This window comes from Oreochromis aureus, linkage group 20 (assembly GCF_013358895.1).
Source record: "Oreochromis aureus strain Israel breed Guangdong linkage group 20, ZZ_aureus, whole genome shotgun sequence".
NCBI lineage: Eukaryota > Metazoa > Chordata > Actinopteri > Cichliformes > Cichlidae > Oreochromis > Oreochromis aureus.
Window position 1 is genome coordinate 26704948 of NC_052961.1, and position 24314 is coordinate 26729261.

Consider the following 24314-nt stretch of genomic DNA (forward strand, 5'->3'; position numbering starts at 1 on the left):
ATCTGACGCTAATAAAAAGTGACTACATTTCCACATGAATGGCTATCTCCGTTTTAAAAATGATGCTACAGATGCACACCATGATCGCTGAATTTGCAAATGGATTTATTAAAGTAATTACCTACATATGGTTCAAAAAGTTTTACATGAATCAGCAACATGTATTAACAATGTCAGGGTTTTTCAAAATAAACCATTGCTCGACGTTGTTATTGTATATTTGAAGCACGTTTAAGTCAAAGTCATAAAAATGAGCCTCAATGCTCACACAGCCCCATCCTTTAAACTGTTAAAATAACTTCACGTAGCATGTGAATGAGTACAAACATGAGGTTTAATCCAATGCACTGTTACCAAATAATAGTCAAGTTGTTCATGTCATTGGAGAGATCCGTCTTTGACGGGTACACCACCTTCAGGTTCCCGTCCTGGTCGACCGTTCGCACCTGCTGGATGATCAGCTGGCTGGAGGTCTCGCTGCTGTCAGCAGGCACTGGTGGGCCACCCCCTTCTCCGTCTGACCCCGCCTCTTCCTGATGCTCTGCTGTGAACTTGTTCAACTCTGCCATTTTCTGCAGAGAAACATGAACTGCCTGTTAAATGTGTGTATGCAATTCTTTCGATTGTTATTTTACCAAGAAGTCCCACAGAGATCACATCAGATCACCTCAAAAGTCTACACAAAACACCCCATAATGTCAAAGTGAAAAAGGTTGGATTTAAATTCTTTATAAAAAATAAAAACACATTGGTATTCACAGCCTTTGCCATGACACTCAAAATTGAGCTCAGGTGCATCCTGTTCTCACTGAGCGTCTGTCAGATGTTTCTACATCTGGGGTGAAGTCTACCTGTGGTTCAGCATGGTGGTGGCAGCATCAACGCTGTGGGGATTTTTTTTGGTAGCAGGAACTGAGAGACTAGTCATTGTTGAGGGAAAGATGAATGCAGGAATGCAAGTGACATCCTTAATGATAACGTGCTACAGAGCACTCTGCACCTCGGGCTGGATCAAAGGTTCATCTTCCAAAAGGACAACGACCAAGATAAAGTGATTCTGGGACAAGTCTGAATGTCCTTGAGGGGCCGATTGAACATCTCATTGAACCCTGATGGAGCTTGAGAGGTTTCCCAAAGAGTAATGAGAAAAACTATAGGTATGCTAAACTTGTAGCGTCATACTCAGAAAGACTTGAAGCTGTAATTTCTGCCAAAGGTGCTTCAAGAAAGTATTGAGAAGAGGCATGTATTCTTTTATACATGTTATATTTTTGTTTGTTTTTCTTTTACTTTCAAAAGATTTGCAAGGACTTCAACCATTTTTTTCAATTTGCCATTTTTATATATTGTATGTAGAATTTTGAGAAAATGAATTTGTCCATTTCAGAAAAAGGCTGTAAAGTGATCCACTGCATAACATAAGAACACACACAGAAAATTTCTCATTTACTAATTTTTTTTATAATGCCTTTAAATCAAATAATCAGCCTAAGCAGGTAAAATTTCGATCCTTCTTCGACATGTGTAGTAAGAAAACGCCAATTATAAGGTGCAAATACTGTGTAATACTACAACTGCTCCCCAGACACTCACACATAAAAGTAAAGGCGCTTCTTAATGTCACTGATCGTCTCCGTTTTCTTTGATTCATTCTACTCAAAAACCTCTTCTAGGAATTTAAAGCACTTCATGTCACAACACTGATTCCTTTTTGTATTTAAGCAATACTATAATTAAGAAAGTCTGGCTTTGTACACTGCTTACAGGTTGCAACACCTTCCTGAGCTCTCGTCTTCAAGTTTCTTCATTTCCTCCAAACTTTCTAACAGTACCGCTCATGACAAGGTGCTAACGGCCTAGAAATACTACTCAGGAGAAAAAATGAGTGGACTTTGCAAACTGCAAAAAAACTGATTCTGTTAAACAGATTTCCTAAACCAGACATGTGTACCATCAGTACTGATTCAATCCCCATTTCGGCCTTACCGGTAGCATTAACCTTGCAGTATCAGTCTACTAAAAGGTTTTCCATAACTATCAAGCACATTACCATGACTGAGGCTTTCACTTGCTCAAAAATATTCCCCTTAAATTTACTTAGAACTGAACCTTCAATGAGTTTCCTCTTGCTACCCTCAGGACACCGATTTTCCTTCAGGGCCTCTCTAACAAGTATTACAGTCAGAACTGTGCATCCTTGTCTCATGTTGTGATCCAGAGATAAATTATCATTCACTGAAGAAAAGGCAGGAAGACCTGTAAGTGCACTTACTACAATCAGAGCATCCATAACATCTTTACAGGTCTGCAGGCTGGTCGCACTCGTGACCTCCAAGAACAACTCTTTGGTCGTCTTCTTGATCTGTACGGTAAAGCTCATGTAATTATTTCTGTCAGATCACGAAAAGACACAAAAACAGCACAATGATGCACAGAACATCAGCTGATAAGCACCTCTGATGAGCTTTAATTCTGTCTTGTTAAATCAGGACAGAATGCAAGCTGACTTGTTATTTCTCTAAAAATCAAATCCATTGTATTTTGTAAAAGTAATGTAAATATTAATGTAAATGACTAATATAGGGAGAATATCCACATGTACACACCTTGGTTTTCTCACTGTTGGTGATTGGTGGGAATGAAATCACGTCACCTTCTGCATCTACTAGACATGGATAAAGTGGCTTTCCTTGCAGAAGCTGGAGGTATCTTTAAAAACAACACAAAAAGAACAAAAAACAGTTTGGCCTGGTGACAGAGAGACCAGAATAGGCGAGAGGTCTGTCTGCAATTAAAACCATTAACCTTGCAGAACTTAAAACTCATTTTTAGGTGTTCTGGTATTTATTTCTGAAACCTCAGCCGAAGTCTAAGCGCTGCCCCTGACTTTGTTAAATGGAACGATACTTCGTGCTCAAGGCCAAAATACTGAAACCAATTCTGTGGTCTGACACACCTCTACTGCCCTCATGTGTTTAAACACCATCTCGCACACCTCTAACTTAAACAGTTCCTTGGATTTTTTACATAAATTGTCTTTAGTACATAAAATTGGTTCGGGCCTTCAACACAAAGGTTTTATGAGGCTGACTAATGGAGATCTTTGACCCAGTGTTAACAAAGCTTGTGCTGTGTGGAAATGAACATGCAGTACTGACTTGTGGAGGCCTGTAACGTTCTGCCTCTTCTTCTGCTTCCTCAGCTCTTCAGCCTCTAGATGAAGATGCCTTATAAGCTCGACGGCGGTCATCTCCTTCCGACCCAGCGCAACAATCTAATGGTGAATAAACATGTGAAATTAGGATGCTTTTTTATTTTTAAAGAGTGTTTAACAACCGATAGTTCTCTGCTATTCGTACCTTCAGCTGGGTAGGTTGTTTGACATCATACATAATGGGAGTTCTGAGCTGCTGGACATCATGAGTTGCAATGGTTGCTATGGTCCTCTTACCACACAAGTCATCGTGAAGTTTTGTCTGGAAAAACAAAAAGCTATTCTTTCTGGTCTCTATACCACATATTTGGGTATGTCAGATTTGAATTAATATCATAGTGAGGTTTTGGATCTTACCTGAGCCATCAGAAACCGTTTGAGAGCGTTCCCAGACTTTAGGTTCATACCTCTGACTATGCAGCACACCAGGTAGGGTCTCACATCTTTCACCTCTGCACTCACTTTGACTGTAAGTGCCGTGGCAGCATCTGAAACGTGGAGAACCCTCACAACCATCTTGTTCAGCTCTTCCACCTCGTCCTGCTCATCTGACGCCTTCTCCTTCTTCTTCCTCTGCTGCTGCCTTTTTTTCTTGTCAGTGCTGCGTCCTCCGTCAGCATCACCTTTATCTTCCCCCTGTCTGCCTCTTCCTTTTCCTCTCAGGTAATCAAGGATTGACTTGGTCTGGCACCCATTAACCATCTTCTCCAGACGCTTGTCATTCAGCTTGTTGCCTTTGAAGCTGATCTCCTTCAGCTTGGGGCAGTCACTCAGATCGGAGGGAATCTCTCTCAGCTTATTATTGGAGAGATCCAGGACCTGCAAAGACAGGCAGGGGGAAGACAAAACCAAGGGCAGAGTGTCACAGGAGTCTCACACTCTAAAAAAAGTACCCTGAAGTTTAAGTGTACATAATTTATGCTTTTACTGCAACCAAGCAGGCACAAGCGGGTCCTCCCATAGAGGACCTTATATTTACAAAGCATGTTTAAAACAGTGACAGTTTATCCAGCATATAATATTAGCAAACAGTGAAAGCCATCTTAAACCATATGTTAAACGCTTTCCTGCCCTGGTGAACATGGCTCCTATTGAGGTGAACCGTGTGTCGAGTAAAATGAAATTAAGGCATGTTTACGCTTGTTGATTGGTGGAAAACAACATTTTTGTGAATGGAGTTCACCTTCAGAGCAGCTAGTTTGTGAATCTCTCCACTCAGCTCTTCGATTAAGTTGTCAGAGGCCACCACGGTGCTGAGCAGGTCCAGTTTCTCGGAGTAGAAGTCAGCAGGAAACCCGGTGACGCGATTCTTGGAGATGTTGATGGAGGAGAGCTTGGTGCACTGAGAGAGTCCCTCAGGCAGGACCTCCAGGCTGTTACAGCTCACATTGAGGGTGTTCAGCTCCCTTAACTGAGTGACCCCCTCTGGTAAGACTGTAAGGTTGTTGACTGACAGGTCTAGGACCTTTAGAGACTTGAGGTTGCCGATGACATTAGGGATGGATGCGAGCTTGTTTCTGCATAGGATGAGACTCTGGAGGTTTGTCAGATGCCGGATATCCTCGTGGATCTCTGTCAGACTGGGGCACTGGCTAACTTCCAGATAATTCAGTAGTGTCAGAGAGTAGATGGAGGAGTCGAGTCCCCCGTTTGAGGAAATTCTCTTATCAACAGCGGGCCCCTGTAAAACCAACTCACGCCTCTTCTCTGTCGCTGCTTTTTCTACTTCTGACCATTTCGTCGTGTCATCCATGCTGCTAGATTGATGCAAGTGTGCTAAAGCTCACAACTTCCGTTTAACATTTTCAAACTAAGTGAATATCTTTTTTTTTTAATACGAAACTCTAGTAAATGTATCAAAATGTAGCTTTAAGAAATTAAGTGAAGACTGATTGTTTTAGTCTCTTTTGCATTTTATTGCCTTTGCTGTCGTCATGTTATTGTTAAGATAATTGAAAAACAAATCTTGAAGCTACTGCTACTTTATGCCTTTATTCTGAAGGTGAGATCAAACTTCCTTTATTATTGTTGCTGTATTATTGCTGTTCTGAAAACACAATACAAAACGTTTATGAATTTATTGAAAATCCTACCGTATCCAAATACGCACAAAAACATACAAGAGAACGTGCAAAAGACTAAATAAAAGGATAAACGTCCCTAGCCAATGCTGCTGATAAAACTACACTGACCACAATCCATTTAGACTACGACGTGTACGACTGCGCATGTCTGCAGTGGTTGTTGTCAGCGGTGGTTATGGAGATGACATGGGGCTTCGAGCTGTCAACATTGCGGTGATGTTTGTGGTAAGATACCTTTAAGATAAACGCAGGAACACGCTGTTTACACCAAAAATGTAGAAAAATGTTGTTGGACGCAAAGAAACATAGTCACCAGGAAATTTATCGGATTTCAAAATCCCTTTAGAAAACATATACGTAAGACTACCTTAGTCAGCTACGGTATGTGGGCTGATAGTTAACGGTTAGCTTGTACCCATAAAGGGTTGTACTACGAGGTGAGATTAGTAAGGTAGCGAACTGCGCAGTGCTCAAAGTGGGAACATGGCGGTCTAACTACATATCTAAATCACCGTGGTAACTTGTGCTGAAAACACATCTTCGTTAGGTCACTCACACACACTCTCACACACACACATTCACTCTCTCTCTCTCTCTTTCTTCTCTCTCTCTCTCGCTCACACACACACATAGACACACACACATATGTATATACAACCTGTTTAATTATAATTAATAATAATAATAATAATAATAATTATAATGATAATACTTATTATTATTATTATTATAGGAGACGTTTTATATGTCGTGCCTTACTATTATGAATCAATCCCAGCTGTAAAGTTAACAGCAGTACAAACTGCGCATCACATTGTCACTGGAATTTGCATTTATTCATTTGATGATGCAGAAAATGTTTCAGGTGTATTTATGCCCAATTCTAGTTTGCTGCTAACCAATCTGCCAACTAAATAAAGCATGTTTCAGAGCTTTATTGTGCAGCCGTCATGTTAGAAATAAACTCGGCATTAAATAATAAGTGTAAATAAAAAATAACCGAAAACATTTTGCCTTTCTGTTAATATGCATTAGTCTTATTTGCAACAGTGTTGCGTTTTACTGTCCTATTTATATGTGCTTTATAGATTTTTATAACAATTTTATCATTTGTACATTTCACATGATGTGTGAAACACCCCTTATTATGTGAGTGTAACAGATGCTTAGCAATATTTCAAAGAATCTAGTCACAAATTTGTCAACTAAAAAATAAAAATGTAAAAAGATGTCTGTTTGGTTACCATTACTTTTCAACTATCTAAATCACCAGTAAGGTTTTTCTTTAATAATACAAAAATTGAAATGGAAACATAATACAAAGTGTTGGCCAAAATAGCTACCAGCTTAACCTTAGCCTAACCTGCCCACATGGTGAGCCACAAACATGACCTTATGAAGACAAATGAAAAGGTATTTACTGTCATTTTATATTGATAATCACTGAACGAATTCAAATAGATTGGTCATGGAGTTGCTGAGCAAATGCAGGACAATAAACATTTCAGTAAATAGCAGTTAAATAACTCAGCTCCCACAAAGCTGCAAACTAACAAGACACATAACAGGTTCCAACATGTTATCTGTTGATAAAGAGCTGTTTGCTGAGATACACAGCAGACAATCACTAGCACACCGAAATACACTGAACAAACAATAACCAAAGGCACTCGATGGTACTCTAAGGCCCAATATGCTTGCACTTCAGCTACATTTTAAAACACCAGTCATCTGCAAGTCCTCTAAACCCAACACTGCATGTGTTTATATGCTGACACACCCGAAAGAATGAGACAGGACATCTGCTGACTAGATGATCATGTTATTTCCTGAAATAAAAAGCACTTCTTATCACAGCCTGCTGGGAAAGAAAAACAATACCATCCTCGCTGCTTGTTAATCTTTTGGCATGTTTGGATTTTCAGACTGATACACTACTCACAGCAGCACCCACTGCTTCTTCCCTTAAATCACGTCTGTCAGTTTTAAATAGAAGAAGTTAGGATACATGTAAGTTCAACAAATGCTGGAGCTGATGATAAATTATAAAAGATGAAGGCCATTTGCTTTTTTTATACAATCTACTGAAGTGTGCTATATTACACTGAGTAAATAACTGTCTGTGTTAAGATGTGACATCACCAATTAACAAAGTCTTCTTCTTTCAGCTGCTACCTTTAGGGGATCATCTGTCTCCATCTCATTCCTAGTATCCTCCTCTGTCACAAAAACCCTCTGCTTATCCTCCTTCACAAATTCCATGAACCTGTGGTTTTTCTCTTGTCCTCCTGCCTGACCACTCTGTCTTCAATATCCTTTGTCCAATTTATCCAGTATCTCTCCTCATATGTCCAAACCATTCCATGATTGCCAATCTGACTGTCTCCAAATCACTCAAGCCAAGCTGTCCCTCTGATGTACTCACTCCTAATCCTGTCCATTCTGCTCACTCCCAGTGAAAATGTTAGCGTCTTCAAATCTGCCACCTGCAGCTCAGCCTTCTGTCTTTTTGTTAGTGCTGTCTTCAAATCATACATCATAGCAGGTTCAACTACAATTTTGTTAATCCTCCCTTTCGCTCTAGTTGCTGTCCCTCAGTCAAATATCATCCCTGACACTCCTCTGCCTGCACTCTCTTCTCTCCAGTACATTCCTCCACATCTACTGGCTCTCTTCTACCTGCTCTCTATTTATACTACAGATCAGTGTCTGCATACATCATAGCCCACAGAAACTCCTGCCTGACCTCATCTGTCAATCCAAACAACGCCAGAACTGTTCTTTCTGTTATAACTAACATCCAACCTGTGGGGTAAACACACTGACAACATTCAACATAACCCCTTTGATTTTCAGTTTTGATCAAGGTGATCGTGGTGTTAAGGGAAAAGTGTTCCCTTCTGATTTAAGTCACAAAAACAAATATATATGAGCCCGGTCAATGGGCTTTTTTATTTTAAATGTATTCAAATATTTTTAATTTGCATAATTTGTATTGTTTTCTGAAATCTGTGGTTGCAGCATCTGTAAAACGGAGAGTGTAAACAAGCTTCACCAGCTAACATGAAAACCAGTTAACCCCTACCCCACCTAAACTCATTCCAGGCAGCATGAAGGGGTTTTCTGCGCAACTCACGAAATGTGTCCATGCTGCTTGCAGGATACTTTGGAGAGCTTGGAACCTATCCCAGTTGCACGGGCAAAAGGCAGGCAGACACACCCAGTGTAGGGCATATATGTATGTATAATAACACTTCATTTTTTTGTTTGTTTTATCAGTGTCCAACAGAGGGATGCCCAGGAAGATAGGATTCACTGTGGTTAGCTCTTCCAGTCATGAGGACAACTTTAGTGCTAAGGAGCTCATGGTGCATGCACCTACCATCAATGGCTGGAGATCCAGCAGGTACAAAAAAAAATACCATAAAGGTTAAAACTTTTTTCTGGCAAGTTTATTGATCAGAATAAAGACATAAGACACGTTTACTTCATCTGTAAGATGGAAAATTTCAACACTGGTCGTTATCAGAATGTAGTCAAGAGGAAATTTCCTGTAAAATTGAAGACCAGCTCCTAGTACTCAAAGGCTGTACCCCTTGTCATTTTTCTTGTGACTTCTAAGTTTTTTTACTTTTCAACTTAAAGAAACATGTGTTGATCACTTTTACTGCAGGCTGTGCTCCTACCCTCAGCACATCACGCTCCAGCTGGTTGAAAGAAGTAGGGTAAGGAAGCTGCAGCTACTGGCTCATCAGTACATGATCCCAACCAAAGTTGAGTTCTATATTGGTGACACTCTTCCTGAAACAAGCTCTCCAGGGTTCCCCGGGCAGCTTCGCAGACTTGGGTGAGACTGCAGACTTTGCCAGGCTTAATTTTCACACCCTTTTGTTGGACGTTAGGTTGATATGAATCAATTCTTTTGGGATAGTTTTTTTTATTAACCTAACATACCAGAAACAGGATAGATGCAGGCTTGCTCTGTGGTTCGGTCTTATTCTGCAGACTAGCTGTTCACTCCTATTGAGCATATAGAATTACCACACTGAGACGTGCACTATCTAGATAGCATATAATCACCAAACTGAAATTTAGTAATCATTTCAACTCTTGTAAATGTCATTTACATCAATATCTTAGCAGGAATTTTGACCCAGACTAACAAAACTTTACTTTCACACAGATATGTGTCTTTGTCAGACAATGAGAAGACAGGCTTCAAAGCTCGGGAACTGAAGTCAGTCTATGTGGATGCCATTGGAACATATCTGAGAATAACCTTCCACAGAAACTATGGCAACCGTTACAATCACTATAATCAGGTACTCTGTTACATGGTAACAATGCACTGTGGCCACTGAGTTATTTAAGGGTAGTCTGGTCTGAGAAGGTTAAGGTTTGTATTTTTGAGGAATTCTGCTTAGTTATGCACTCTAGAGAATTAATTTGCTGTTATCATGTTGTCAGTTATATTCTATATTTCACAAGCTTTATGTGCATTTACATTAGTGGAGAAGAGCCTGATTGAATCCTTTTGTTTTCTTCTTATGCTATCCCCAAAAAGCCTGTTTTCTAAAAAATCTATAGAATTTACATTATTATAATGATTTTATTTACCTTGAACTCCTACAGCTCTCCTACGTTATTTATTGAACTTTGAACTGCTAGTGTCATTAAAAACAGGAAATATGGGGTGTTATATGTCGGGTTCAGTTTTCTTATGAGGGAAGACGAATAAACGCAAAGTTTTGAAAGCTTATTAGTAATCGTTCAAAGGTTCAAGTAATTTTACATGGCGCCATGGATGTGTCCTTCAGCCATCGGACAAAGAAAAGGGTGCCACTCCCACACAGCAGAATTTATGGGCATATTTTCCTCTAGGTTTGGGTCAGCCTTAACCCGACACCTTAAAGTTTCTGTGCCTTGCTGTGTCATCACAGGACACATCCTATCAGAACCCCCACACATTCCTAACGGAGGGTGGTTCTTCTCTGTGTTTGGGTCTGTTGGTGTCTGTGTAAATAATAACTATCTGAAGTTTTGCACCTTTAACTGTAATTAGATGGGTCCTCTATTTGCTTCACACTTACTTATCATTTATTACATTTATTGATTTTTGTTTTGAATTATTTCCTTTACTTTTTGAGTTACTTTAGTTCGCTCACCATCGTCATCTTCTGTTAATGATTTCAGGTTGGTTTGGTTGCCATTAATGTTCTGGGAGATGCTTTGGATGGCAATGCTTTTAACACAATAGTAAGTGAGCTCTCTCCTCATATATCACCCTTCACTTAAGTTTATCCCCACAGCAGTAGGTGGCGATGTTGTGCTGTGATTCAGTCACATTCAGTCACAGTCACTCAGAGAAGGATTCATTTCTTATCATGCGTCCACGTACACTGAACCAACCACAGCTATGAACATGTCTGTCAAACAGAACTGGTCAGGTATTCCTCACATGTTGTTTGCATTCATTTATCATTCACAGAATTTCATTAAACAATAAACTGGGTTTGAAAGCTTCAGTTTTTACCTCTTTTTATTGTTTTAATCTGTGCAGACTTACTTATATTTACTTAATTTAATAAACATCAACTAAATATAATTGGATTGGAGTTGTTGAGTCACTTTATCTTCAAATGAAGTATTTTATGTTGCTATTGTGCTATGAGATTATATGGGGTGGATGCACCCGTGTTTACCTAAGTGGTGTATGTGTGTGTGTTTGTGCGTAGGTATGTATGTGTGTATATATGTGTCAGGCATCTAGTAATGAGACACAAAGGGAGGGCAGTATGTAATCAAACAGGAGGCCTTTAGTTAGTCAGTGTAATCAGATAGTCCTGCAGATGGACAGCTCCTGGAGGAGTGAGAGCACCTTAAAACACACACACACACACAAACAGACATGGAAAAACATGGACACACTGTCGCACAGATTCCAGTGAACAAGCTTTGCATTGTTGGTCCACTAATCCGACTCTGAGCACTTCCATCACAGCAGTGATCTTGCCTAGAGGGTCGGCAAGATCTTGTTCTCCTATATCTGCCTTATGGGTGGAAGTTATGGAAGGGACACTGTGGTGTGAATACAGAGAAAAAGCTTAACTTTTGGCTGCTTTAAATTGTTAGCAATCCAATTTGTGAATAGGAAAGAAAATCACAGCAGCTCATCAACTACAATGATCAGTCTAATGACAACTTCTTTAACTTTAACCTTTGAAACTCACCGTTGCCATTTTTCTGTTAATTTTTTTAGAATGGACATTTTAAAAGAAATCACTGTCTGTGGACACAGCTCACAGAGCAATCCACAAGTGCAAGTTAAAGTTTTGTTATGCAAAGAAGGAGCCATACGTGAACATGATCTAGAAACGCTGCCATCGTCTCAGGTTGTAGAGCAGTGTATGCTCTGATCCAGATGACATGTTTTTCAGGGAATGCCTTGCGTATTTCAGCAAGACTATGATACAGAGAAATGCTGTCACAAGAGCATGTCTCTCTACTAAAAGTCTGTCTACAATCCAAACAAAACATTTGGTGCCCTACAAAACCAAAAATATGGCAAAAATGATCTCTATTCTAAACATAAATCATGCAAAGACTATGAAAAATGTATAATGACACATAAAAACACACTTTTTCTATTGCGGTAGTTTTTCTTATTGACAGCATAAGAGCAACATGGTAAGACTGACACTGGTATGACTGTTCTTACGCATTACTGTGAAGGAACAATATTCCAAGAAAAAGTCTGTCTTCTTTCCTATTAAATTTAATTTTGCTGATAATGAGCAAGAATGCCATCAGTGGTAATGTTTTGTGTAATGCCTTGCTTAGTATTCAAGGTAAGAGCAGTGTTTGCTGCTAGTCTACATATGGCCATAGCCTTGAGGGCGATGATAACGTTTGCATGTGTTGTGTGTTTGAGTGAGTTAATGTTCTTATCTTAATACCATTGTAAGATCCAGGTGGTTGCTGGTGCAGTCCTTTTGTTTGAGCAACACGTTTTAAAGAGGCAGAGCGATCATTAGTTTTAGGATAAGCCAGTGGGATTAAAAGTCATGTCTTCCTCAACCCAGTACGCACGTGTGTGTAATTTGTCCATCTGTTTACCCCCAGCCAAGCAGAGAGCAGCTGATTGAACACTACCTCAACAGTACCCAGCTGGAGGCTGCCTTGGAGTCGACCTTCATGGGGTGAGGCTAAGTCATTGAACCCTCGTTTCTTTTTCTTGTGACAATAACATTGTGTAACAAAGCCATTTAGTCTGGAAGACAACCAATCAGGAACTGAAGGTCACGTGCATTGGTAGATGATGCAGGTGGTGACCAGTACAGGGAAAAAACACTTTTTGAAATATATGTTTTTTTAATATGCACCCCCAAGGGATGTTTCACCTAGAGGTGAAGCATCCCTTGGGGGCTGGTGAAGAATTGCACAATTAACAGATAACACGCTGAAATGATCTCGGCTTCAATAAGATAGGTGTGTCAAGCCATATAATTAGTTTCTCCAATGTTTGTTGTCTGTCTGTCCTGTTTTCACCCCAGCAAATGTGAGTCCATTTCCCCCTTGGACGATCTGGCCTTTGATATGTACCAGGACCCCGAAGTTGCCCACATCATTCGTCTCCTGGACCAAAAGAAACAAGAGATGGTCCGGCAAGAGAAATATGAGGAAGCCAAGAATTTAAAGCAGGCTATTGCTGACCTTCAAAAGGTACTGTAGCTGCTAGGCATTAGATCATGGTACTAATAAATAAGTACTGTAGAGTGAGCTATGGCATTCGAATAGTAGTGTAAATTTGGGCAATATACCTTTGTTGTACCACACACATATAGTATATGAAGAGACAGATGTAAAGACGGACAAGCAAATATATGCCAAATACCCCGCCGTACTTCATGCATCTATTTCCAACAACAGGCTTTCCCAGAAAATGCAAACAACTGTATTGCTGGAATTTAGTTTAATTGTGGACTCACTTGCACCACTTTTTTCACAGATATCTAGATTTATTTCACTACTGTTTGTAACAGGAGTTGTTAAACATTGTTCAGATTCCTGTTGCAGACCTCCTTTGTCTAAAACGTTACCATGCAGACCATGAATTCTTAATAAGCTCGACAGCTGCAGTGAGGGAGTGAGGGAGAACTTGGATATTTTCTCTCCCACCTCCAACCGCAAGCCATTCTGTAACTGGATAACATACACACCCATTCAGACACCTTGTTAGCATGGCATAAAAGCATCATTGACAAAGTGGTTGCCAAGGTAGTCATCCTGTAAATCCCTTGTCATCACACCCTCAGGATGTCAGAGAGTTGTTTATGATGTCACATGATATCTGACAAACACGGGGACATACAAGACGAAGACAAGAGAAGGTTTTGGCTTGTTGTATTTCTTTCACGTTGGACAGTCAAATTATCCACTGCTCAAAAAAATTAAAGAAATGCTGAGAAAACACATCAGATCTCTATGGGAAAAAATCACGTGGGATATCTAAACTGACATGGAGTGGGTAACGTGCTGGGGATGAATGGAGGCCACATTTTTTGATGGGAATGAAAATTATCAACCTACAGAGGACAGAATTCAAAGACACCCCAAAAATCAAACTGAAAAAACATGTGGCGGGCTAGTCCAAATTTCATTGCAGCTGCTCTAAATGGTACTCAATAGGTTGTATGGTCCCCACCTGCTTGCATGTAGGCCTGACAACATCAGGGCATACTCCTGAGAACTCCTCCCAGAACCGACCAGGGCATCACTGAGCTTCTGCACAGCCTTCAGTGCAACCTGGTGGCATTGGATGGACCAAAATATAATGTTACAGAGGTGTTCTATTGGATTTAGGTCAGACAAGTCAATGCTATCAATTCCTTCATCCTACAGGAACATCCTGCATGGTCTCACCACATGACACTAGGCGTTATTGTACTGCAGGTCGAACCGAGGACCCAATCCCGATACCTAATGGCAGTCAGGGTGCCGTTGTCTAGCCTGTAGAAGGCTGTGAGTCCCTCCATGGATATGCCTCCCCAGATGGTCACTGATCTACTAACAAACCACTCATGTTGAACGATGCTCTCTAAGGCTTCTCTCAGGCCACCTTCATCAAGTTTGTTTCTGATTGTTTGGTCAGAGACATTTACACCAGTGGGCTGCTGGAGGTTATTTTTTACTGCTCTGGTAGTGCTCATCCTGTTCCTCCTTACACAAAGGAGCAGATATTAGTCATGCTGATGGGTTAAGGACCTTCTACAGTTCCGCCCAGCTCTTTCTCCTGTAATCTCCAGACTGCTTCTGAGACCGTGCTGGGAGACACAGCAAACAAATGCCACATGTTGCTGTGCCATCCCGGAGGAGTTGGACTACCTGTGCAACATAGGGTCATCAAAAATAGGGTCCAAGTATTTCCTCATGCTACCAGGAGTGGCACTGACCCTAGCCAAATGCAAAACTAGTGAAAAAACAGTCAGAAAAGATGAGGAGGAAAAAAAGTTGGTGTCTTTCACCTGTAAAACAATTCCTGTTCTGGGGGTTGTTTCATTGTTGCCCCTCCACTGCACCTGTTGTTCATTTCAATAAGCCCAAAGCAGCTGCAACCTTTTAACAACCCCTTCTGCTACTTAACTGACCAAATCAATATCTCAGATTTTAAGAGACTTGATGCTGTACTTGCTGATTAAAAAGTGTTCCAAAGATCTCGGATGTTGTTCCTGGGATTTGCTGGAGCCACTCACCTAGCTTGGGAGTCACCGCACCTAGTGCTCCGATTACCACTGGGAGTCTGGGACCACTGTTACCTGCCAGCCTTGCCAGCGCCATCTTACCCTTCCGACCATACATACATTACACAAACATCACGGGGAAGACAGGTCAGAGAGGTATAACAATGGAAAATGCACAACATGGGGAAAGAATTTCCACATTCACATGTTATGAAATGTTATGTGTCTAAGTTTGGGAAGTTGATGTCAATTTTACATCCTGTCAAACCTGCCGTGTGACATTCATTCTTTTGTTTTAGTAATTTCATGTTCTGTGTTCACTGTTACATGTTCTCTCATATACACGAGAGAACAACACTGCCATTGATTTCATTGGGCATCACGTCTGCTGGCTCTTTCATGCTGTGTCCAGCCAGGTCCCTTATCTAATCAAAACGGGGTCATTCTGGTAGTAAGATGGTCTCCTGCTGTGTGGTACATGTGAGAAAGGTCAGCTTTGTACAAACTGCTCAACCTGAGCTACGCAAGATTTTCAGGAGTTCTCACATGAAAACCATCAAACTGAAGATGTAGATTTTCTGTTTACACGTAGATTTGTAAGTAGATTCAAGTTTAGAGGTCATGAGACTGTTTCAGTTGGCAAACAAATTAGCTACTGAATTTAATTCACTAGAATTTCTTCATTCACATGTTATGTGTCTAAGTTTGGGAAGTTGATGTCAATTTTCCATCCTGTAAAACCTGTCATGTGACACCCATACTTTTCTTTTAGCAGTTCCATATTAGATGTTTGCCATGGCGAAGAAGAAAGTTTAAATCCTTTTTATGTTCATCTGAATTAAATTTTTGCACTTTAAGCCATTGTTTTTTTTTTTTAAATCAAGAGACAACAGCACAGTTAACCCAATAGTTTTTATTAATGTCAATAAAAAAAAAAGAAAAGAAACAATGACAATGTTTTGACACATATACTGGTCCTCTCCTGAGAACGTAATTTTTGGATGTGGTGAGAATGTCACGCCCGGTGTGGCAGGCGTGTGGAGATTATAGAGAGGACCCAAAAGGCGGCAGCTCTGGTGCAGGTGGGTCTTTATTTACACGCGTGGGTACAAACAACAAAGGCAGGTGAACAAGAACTGAAAAACCTAAACTGGGAAGAGCTAACAAACAAACCTGAAACCTTGGGTCGAGAAACGGGGATGCAGGGAGAAAACACGAGAACACGGAGGGGAGCAACACAGACGAACCAGCAACTAACAGAGGCAGACACGAGGTTTAAATACACAGAAGGATAACGAGGGAATGAGACACAAAAGGAGGGCACAGCTGGGAGTAATCAGACCTGACGAGACAGGGGAAAAGTAAACTGAACACACTGAGATAAGACAGAGACTTTTAAAGTAAAACAGGAAACACATGCACGTAATGACAGACTCAAAACGCAGACTAAACACAGGGATACACTGGTAGGAAAGAATGAACACTAACCGAGGAAGAACAGAACCAAAATTACAATAATAGAAAACCCAAAACGCTGGGTCAAAAGGACCCAGGATCATGACAGAGAATGGACAATAAAAGGGTTTTTAACCTGCTAACTTTCGTAATGTAAAGTGCTTATGTTGTGTGTTATTTGTATGCATAAATTGACATAAATTTTATCTCTTAAATTGTTCTCATCTGTTCAAGCTTGCAGTGTAGAGTCACAGTGTAGCTGCAGGGCTGCTTTTACCTCCATATTCTTGGCACTTCCAGGTCGGGGAGCGTTTGGCTAGATATGATGTGGAGAAGCAATGTGCGATTGAAAAGGAAGACTATGATCTGGCCAAAAAGAAGAAGGAGCTGATGGAGGAGTACAGGAAGAGTGTGTACCAGCAGCTGGAAGTACACAACCTGCTGGATATGACAATGGTATGTCAACAGCCACTGGTTTGGTAGCAGCGAGTTGGGCTGTTATTGTTTTGTAAAAGATAGAGGAAAATATGCGGGGGAAATCTTGTGTTATTCATGGCTCTTTTGATCTAAAATGATCTCAGTTATTCTGTGTTTCCATGTCACCAGGTGACGAGGGCAGCAGAATCAACCCTGGCCCAGTACCCTCCTCCTGTTATGTCTTCTCCAGGACGTTCTTCAGTCTATACCAAGCCTCTTGTATCCACAGACACAATCAGCAAGGGGAAAAAACCAAACATTCATAAAAATCAACAATTAGCTGAAGAAACCATCACGTCCACCCTGGGCAGCCAGCCTGACACACCTTGTACACCTGCTGCTGTACTCAAAATCGATGTAAGCACCTTCCTGTATCAAATGTGTTTAGATATTATAGAATCTAAGCATGAAACATCTCCACCTTAAGCATACTTTACAATCAGAACAGTAGTAGCTTATCTAGTGCTTATTTAGTTTTGATTAGATGGGATCTTCAGTGATGATAAGCCCAGAATTTTTTTGTTGATCCAGTTGTACACATTGTTCTTGTTCGCATGAATTTCTGTGTTATTATTAAAAAAAATATTAGGAAAGTACCTTAAGAAAAAGTCTCCTGTGTAGTGTTGAAACCCAGGGCACACAGGGAGATTATGACCGGTGGGGTCCTTTGTGCTTTACTCACCACCTACTAAGACTAGCCCTAGTGCAGGTTTAGGTTTCACTATTTAATTAAAAGCGTGCAACAGTTGGCTGACTCCAGCGGCTCCCAACCTGGCCTCAAGGCAGGGCTTTGAGCCTTGCACTAGGCAGCAGTGTGCCAGTTGGCCCAGGGGCACGGGAGACAGTACTCTGCTCGGCTGGCTGGAAGTTTGGCTTGAACAGAGAGGGTTCAGTATTCATTGTCATCTTTATGTTGAGTGATTGACCTTTTCACTAGTCGAATGTTAGTGAAAGCTAGTGAAAGGGCAGAGGTGATCAATTTTTCAAAAGTATTTCTCAGGAGGAAAAATGCAGTTCAGTTTTCTCTAACCTTTCCATCTCTAATTTTGGATGCTGAGACATTAAACAGTATACCAAAACCAAAACAATGTAGTAAGAAACTATAATATACATTATATTTTCTTCATTATGTGGTGTCAATATTTTTTCAGTTTCTGCTTTCTTCTGGTGACAGGTTACCAGTGTGCCTTACGACGAGAGGCCGCTGCCAGCCCTTCAGAGGAAAGATCGGCCACTGGAGGCCACTCAGAGCTCTGCGGAGGAGCACTCCCCAATATCAGAAGTGCAAAGGACTCCACAGAGCACGGAAATGAGTGGAGAGCCAGAACCCCTGACAGAGAAGGTGCAGAGAGAGGCTGGTCTTCCAATAGATGTCTTTGGAGAAAGCCTGGTAAGAAAACACATGTGAAACAAACGGCCAGCTAAGCCAACGATAGCTGTTAACTTTCCTCTGTGTTTATATTTCTACATGCCAGGATCTCAGTGGGCCCCTGGGAGTGACTACACTCATAAGCACAATTTCTCTTTGTGTAGCAAAGGCATTGAGCTTTTTTTTGACACAAATCAGTTGCTTCTGTTTTCAACAATTTTGGCAAAAAAACATGGGTATTGTCCTCGGGGACATACCAAAATGAACAAAAGTAGTTTAAAAAAGTGTTTTTTATTGTTATTGTGTTTTACTGGTTGATGTTAAGCCAGTTCCAAGGTCACAGTGGGTGTATGAAGTCAGTCACAGTCACAGTGTATTTCAAAAACTGAGAAGAAAAACCAACCTAGAGCATCACATCATTTTATGTCGTTGGAGTACTTTACTTTCTTACTGTCAGTGCAAAAGTACAACCTGTCAGCTTCTAGTGTTTAGTCAGTTTTGTAAGTAGCCCAGTCAGAGAGAAAACTCAACTAACTGTTGCTCTATTTTTAACATTGGATAATGTAAGTAGGTACCTACTCCTTGAGTAGTATTACAAGGGAGGGAAATTTGAACTCTTTTGAAAACACTTAAATAGCTTATTTCATACAGATGCTATTAGCACACTAACTATAATTATAGTTCATCACTGTAAGAATGACCATGCAACAAATAGCTGGCATTACAAAGTTCAAAAGTTCAAAAATGCAACAAATAGCTGGCATTTCCTTTTAAAAGGTTGTTTTAATTGAATAAATGAATGTCTTTGGAGTATTTGCTGCATTTAAATCTCACAGCATATGCCACTCTCTTTTTCCACATGCTACAATACCTATGTAACTATTATGTATATTCTCATCCTCTTGGTAAATCTGCTGCCCTTCACTTCCAGGTGGCGGGGGCATATTCTAAAACCTGGTGCTACAGAGTGGATGCCCTGCTTTCTGTGCATAAGAAGCTTTTGGAGGTCTCTCCCACCACCCCCAAGGAAGAGCTGAGGAACATGATAAGAGCTGCTATCTTCCTCGTCAAAAAAGCCCTCTTGGATAAAGTCACATCTGTGAGTCATTTACTCAAAAGAAATTAATCTTAACATGAAAATAAGCCCAATTAACACATACTAAATAGGTTTCGAGCAGTGCTAACATACGTGTTGTTAAAAATCAGCACCCGCTTATACAGCCACCCCCTGAACAATGTTCCCCCTGTACCACGTGGAGCCTCAGTTCTTTCTCCCAGAGCTAGCTTCTTTAAACAAATAGTGTTGACAAGGATGGCTTTGTAATCCTTCTGCATGGAATGGTAAAAAGGCATGAAAAGGGCTTTGGTGCAATAACTCTACTAGTTTATTTTCCTAGTCACTTTGATGCACAGAATACATTAAGATGTTAACTGGTTAATATACTGCGTAGAAATGGGCTTGTTTAATTCACGTTTAACAAACTTGGTTTCTATTAAATATTATTATATCCTGGTTCTGAATCTAACCTTGGGTTGCAGAAATCTTGTAAGAGCAGGTTTATTGATGTAGGAAGATGTCAAGAGATTTATTCTAAATGGCACTTCTTCAGCTGAGAGTCTAAGAGTGAAGACACACACACGCTGCAGGTTTTACTTGCAAGGGCGGTCACAGAACGCTCACATCAGAGTGGGGGCCCTGTGAAGTGCGCGCTCTGTTCTTGCACTTGTCTTTATTTATACACAAGAAAAATGAATACATTTGTTCAGTGACGTGAGCATGTGTGTGTGTGTGTGTGTGTGTGTGTGTGTGTGTGTGTGTGTGTGTGTGTGTGTGTGTGTGTGTGTGTGTGTGTGTGTGTGTGTGCGAGGTCAGAACTGCTTGTTCGACTTCTTACTATCACTGTGGGAAGACTCAGATACAAATATCAGAACACGTTTTACAAAGAACAGTCAGTCCTAAACAAGAAAAAGATCATCATGCAGCATTCCATCACAAGTAAACTTATATCATTAAAAGCTTATACTGACTACTCAGTACAATTTTCCCTTAACAGAAGAACCTTTCATTTTAGCAAAAAGATTATACTCGAGTGCCATGTAAGCCATGTCATGAATTTTGCTATCATTTATAGTGGCTTTACTTCCAATCTTGTCCTGTGCTTTCAGTTTTGTGTGTATCTGTGGGTGTGTATGAGTCCTTCGGGCCAGCCAAACAGAGCAGTGATACAAGAGAAATACTAGCCAAAATTTGAGAACCCCCCTCTGATTAACATTTTTTGAGAAAAGTGAAGAACAGAAACTCATAACAGAAATTCATAGGTTTAATATAGACATACTATTACAATCTAAATCCACCCAGTAAACACTGCACTCCACAAATATTGGTAATTTATTTGAGAAACATAGTAAGGCCAAGGAAATGTCTGTTTCAACAGAAGTGTGCGTTTTTTTAATTAACTGCTAATAGCGATATTTAATCAAAAACGAAATGTGGCACTGTTTCAGGGAAATGCCACATGCCATTTTTTGTACATGTACAATTACAGTAAAGGCCTATTCTGTTTTTTTTCTATTTTAAACAGGCTTATAAATAAACGGTATAAGAGTTATTGCCAAGAAGGATTGTTACAACAAAGATAATTAATAAGACATAAATTTGCATACTTTTTGTCCTAAATTTATATACGATTTGTATATGCTAAATAGACATTGGCACTCACAGTGCCCAGGCAATATTTATGCAAAGTCTAAAAGATCTAATACAATGTTCTAAAATGTTCAAATGTCGTTCATATAATTTGTAAGCAGCGAAGTATTTAAATCCAGTTTGTTCAGCTTTGAATAAGGTGAACGGCTAATTTTAGAAACCAGACATTCAAATGTTAGCAGATGTAAGCAAATCTTTGCAGTAGAGCCTTTGGTAAATAAACATACAATGCTGCTCTTTTCTCTTAGATAGGGAGTGCCATCACACTTTTTATTAATTCAATTCAATTCAATTCAATTGTATTTATATAGCGCCAAATCACAACAAAAGTCGCCTCAAGGCGCTTTATATTGTACAGTAGATAGCACAATAATAAATACAGAGAAAAACCCAACAATCATATGACCCCCTATGAGCAAGCACTTTGGCGACAGTGGGAAGGAAAAACTCCCTTTTAACAGGAAGAAACCTCCGGCAGAACCAGGCTCAGGGAGGGGCGGGGCCATCTGCTGCGACCGGTTGGGGTGAGAGAAATTACAATGCAGTGTCACCATAAACAAGTAGAGACAACATTTTTTTTACTGTATAGTGATTTTATGGAGAAGAGAAAGAGCATTAAAAAGTGTTACTGATGATGAAGGGTTGGAATATGAACCAAAGGCTCTTTACTCTTACCTGATCTTGTGAATAGATCACACTCAGTTCAGATCCAGTTCAGCTCTCCCAGCTTATGATCGATTAGATGTCTTTGGAAATGTATCAAAAGCAGACTGTAGTTTTGCAATAGTCAGTGGCATATTATTATTTTTTTAAATCTTAATAAGCATAATAGTTAATGCATACTAGCTCTGCTGCTATAGGTAGCAGAGATAGTATATGGCATCCCTGGATCAGACTGAACACCTATAGTTACAAAAAATGGACTAACCTGAAAAATCTGAAGACTCCTGTTTGAGTTCTATGAGAAAGACTGCTATAAAAACAATTAATGGACTGTTCATGTAAACTGACTGAGCATAACTTTTCAATCAGAATGCCATGATCTGCTGAATCAAATGCTCATGTTAAGTGTACGAAAAGTGTAGCGCAACACTGATGATTATTAAGGTTTGCTGTACTGTTCACAGTTCACAGTTCTACTGTTCACTCACAGTTCAGCCCTTATAAAGGAATCTAAGGGCTTCTGATAAGCAGGGCATTTTTGAGATGGGACGTTGATTATTTAGGCCATTAGGGTCAACTTTTTTGTGTAATGGGAGGACCTGTGTAACGTTTCAGATTTTTTTAAGTTTTACCTGTTGCAAGGGATAAATTACAAATGTATGAGCAGCGATTAGGTCTTTATCTTTGACCTACCGAAGTACATACACTAGTGCAAAATGCAAACTTTCATGACTTTTAAAATGTCAATCATACTGACTGTTTATTAATTGAACATATAAATCTGATCAAAATTGACTTTAAATTAAATTTAATCTTCCATTACCTTTACTTTGCAAGTTGACAAGCTTAATTTGGAATATTTTTTCTTTTACAGACTTAATTTGTGGCTTTTCTTCTTCTTCATGAGGATTCTAGCATCAGTGTCTCTCTCAGACCTCTTTAACATATGTTTAAAAAAGAGCAAGAGAAACAATATCAAACATAGATGTTAATAACCCATTCTCCTCGTTAACTGGTGGGAGGCGATAGGTCCATACAGAGATCTATGAGTACATATGGTGCAACCATTGTAGTAAGATTTTAGAAAAAGCACCAAGTTTTAAGTTTCATTACAAAAGGATCTTGCTTTAGGTTCTCCATGCCTCGCTGAAGCTGCTGCGGCTAATGCTAAGCCAGCTGATCCCAGGTGTAGGGCTGGGCCAAGCTGAGGTGACCCACTGCTTGGAGCAGACCCTTTCTAACCTGCTGACCAGGACTGGAGACTCCACTACTCGCGTTCGGGCCACAGTTTCTGCCTTCATACAGGTATTGTAACACACTGGTACAGTTAGACTCAACATCATTCATCAACCTTTTGGTCTTTTGTGTTACCCTGCTCTTTCCTTTTAATTGTGTGTTTGCTAAGTGAAAACCTTTTTTATGATGTTAGAAAAACCAACTGACCTATGATTGATTCAAACAAAAAAAGTCACCTTTCCACAGGATGAACCGGTGAACTTGGGGAAAAAAGAATGCCAACAGTAACAACCTTTGGCAGGCATAGTTTTACACAGTTTTTACACCAGAGGAATGTCCTATTCTTGTCTGGTATGAGATTGTAGCTGCTCAACAGCGAAGCTAGAAGTCACACAGAGATTTCTACAGATTCCCATAATCTTTTGATGAGTCATGTCACATTATTCCCATGCTTGTCTTGTTGGTAGGTTACTGGTAAATTCCAAGTTTTGCTTTGATATCCAACTAAACACAACAATGGTAGAGTGAGCCAGCACTAAAATATTCTGCAGTAGAAGTAGCATGTGGCTGTGTTGAAACGTCACATCATGAGTTAGGTTATGCTTTTTCCATTTATAATTACGGTACATAAAGAAAATATGGCAGTCTAACGTTATAGCTGGGATTTGTTAAAGCTAAACAGCTTTCCCTGTTAAGTACTAAATTTCCCACGCAGTGACAATGACACAAATTGGTAACAGTCTTTGCTTATTTCTCATTTAGGCAGCCACCATGAGTCTGCATTCAAAGTTATTTTCAAATTAGTATTAATAAATACTACACTGTAATCAAAGACACTGAAGAGTTCCAACATGTGCAAAATTCAATCCAACTTTCCTCCCAGTGCTCCTCCAAAAATTATTACTTTTGTGTGATGCCTCTGTATATCTGGATTGAGGCACCAGTTGTAGCAGAATATGCTGCGTCATCTCCCTAAAACTGGATTGGTTGTTCCAAAGTACTGAGAGTATTCCCTCAATATTCTCTGTTCTTTGTGCATAAACATCCAGGCTCCTTATTCCGGTGTAAAAATGAACAAATGATGTTTTCTAAGAATGTCACTTTAAAGTTGGGGCAAAATCCTGGTAAATATATCAAAATGCTTCTTAAAATAATTATTATGTATCCCCTTAAGTAGAAATACTATCAGGAGTATGGAAGAGGACTTCTATGAAGCTTAAACTGAGGAGAAAAAAAGGAAGGGCAAAGTGGTAAAACATCATAGCAACACTTAGATCCAGTAAGTCCAGTTCATTTTTCTAAGCATTGGAAACTCCAGGAATGACTAATGTGTTCAATATTTCTAAAGGCATTCATAAAAAAAGACAAT

At 39.9% G+C, this 24314-nt stretch overlaps 2 protein-coding genes across 3 annotated transcripts in view; one reads left to right on the top strand and one right to left on the bottom strand.

The window, feature by feature from the left end:
• Positions 1-84: 84 nt before the first annotated feature.
• Positions 85-5020, bottom strand: lrrc47 (leucine rich repeat containing 47). The gene is made up of 7 exons (XM_031755246.2): positions 4398-5020; positions 3572-4033; positions 3360-3476; positions 3159-3274; positions 2607-2709; positions 2273-2362; positions 85-572 (listed from the first exon to the last, which is right to left on the bottom strand). The coding sequence occupies exons 1-7, from the start codon at positions 4965-4967 to the stop codon at positions 351-353; spliced, it is 1680 nt and encodes a 559-aa protein (XP_031611106.1). The 5' UTR covers positions 4968-5020; the 3' UTR covers positions 85-350.
• A 402-nt stretch (positions 5021-5422) lies between these two features.
• The window catches only part of cep104 (centrosomal protein 104), a 35745-nt gene continuing 16853 nt past the window's right edge, over positions 5423-24314 (top strand). The window contains exons 1-12 of one of the 2 annotated variants that reach the window (XM_031755232.2): positions 5423-5523; positions 8578-8704; positions 8972-9145; positions 9482-9620; positions 10492-10554; positions 12421-12497; positions 12852-13020; positions 16794-16949; positions 17100-17327; positions 18145-18360; positions 19271-19438; positions 22841-23014. In XM_031755232.2, coding sequence (XP_031611092.1) covers positions 8592-8704; positions 8972-9145; positions 9482-9620; positions 10492-10554; positions 12421-12497; positions 12852-13020; positions 16794-16949; positions 17100-17327; positions 18145-18360; positions 19271-19438; positions 22841-23014 — 1677 coding nt within the window. In that variant the 5' untranslated portion in view covers positions 5423-5523; positions 8578-8591. The remainder of the gene's footprint in view (positions 5524-8577; positions 8705-8971; positions 9146-9481; positions 9621-10491; positions 10555-12420; positions 12498-12851; positions 13021-16793; positions 16950-17099; positions 17328-18144; positions 18361-19270; positions 19439-22840; positions 23015-24314) is intronic. The other variant, XM_031755233.2, reaches the window with a different exon arrangement.

Excerpts from the sequence above, each read along its gene's own strand:
- lrrc47 (XM_031755246.2), bottom strand. The coding sequence starts at position 4,967 with ATGGATGACACGACGAAATGGTCAGAAGTAGAAAAAGCAGCGACAGAG. Across the intron at positions 2,710-3,158 it reads AACGTTACAGGCCTCCACAA|ATACCTCCAGCTTCTGCAAG; the intron begins GTCAGTACTGCA and ends TTGTTTTTAAAG. Across the intron at positions 573-2,272 it reads TTATGGATGCTCTGATTGTA|AAAATGGCAGAGTTGAACAA; the intron begins GTAAGTGCACTT and ends GTTTCTCTGCAG.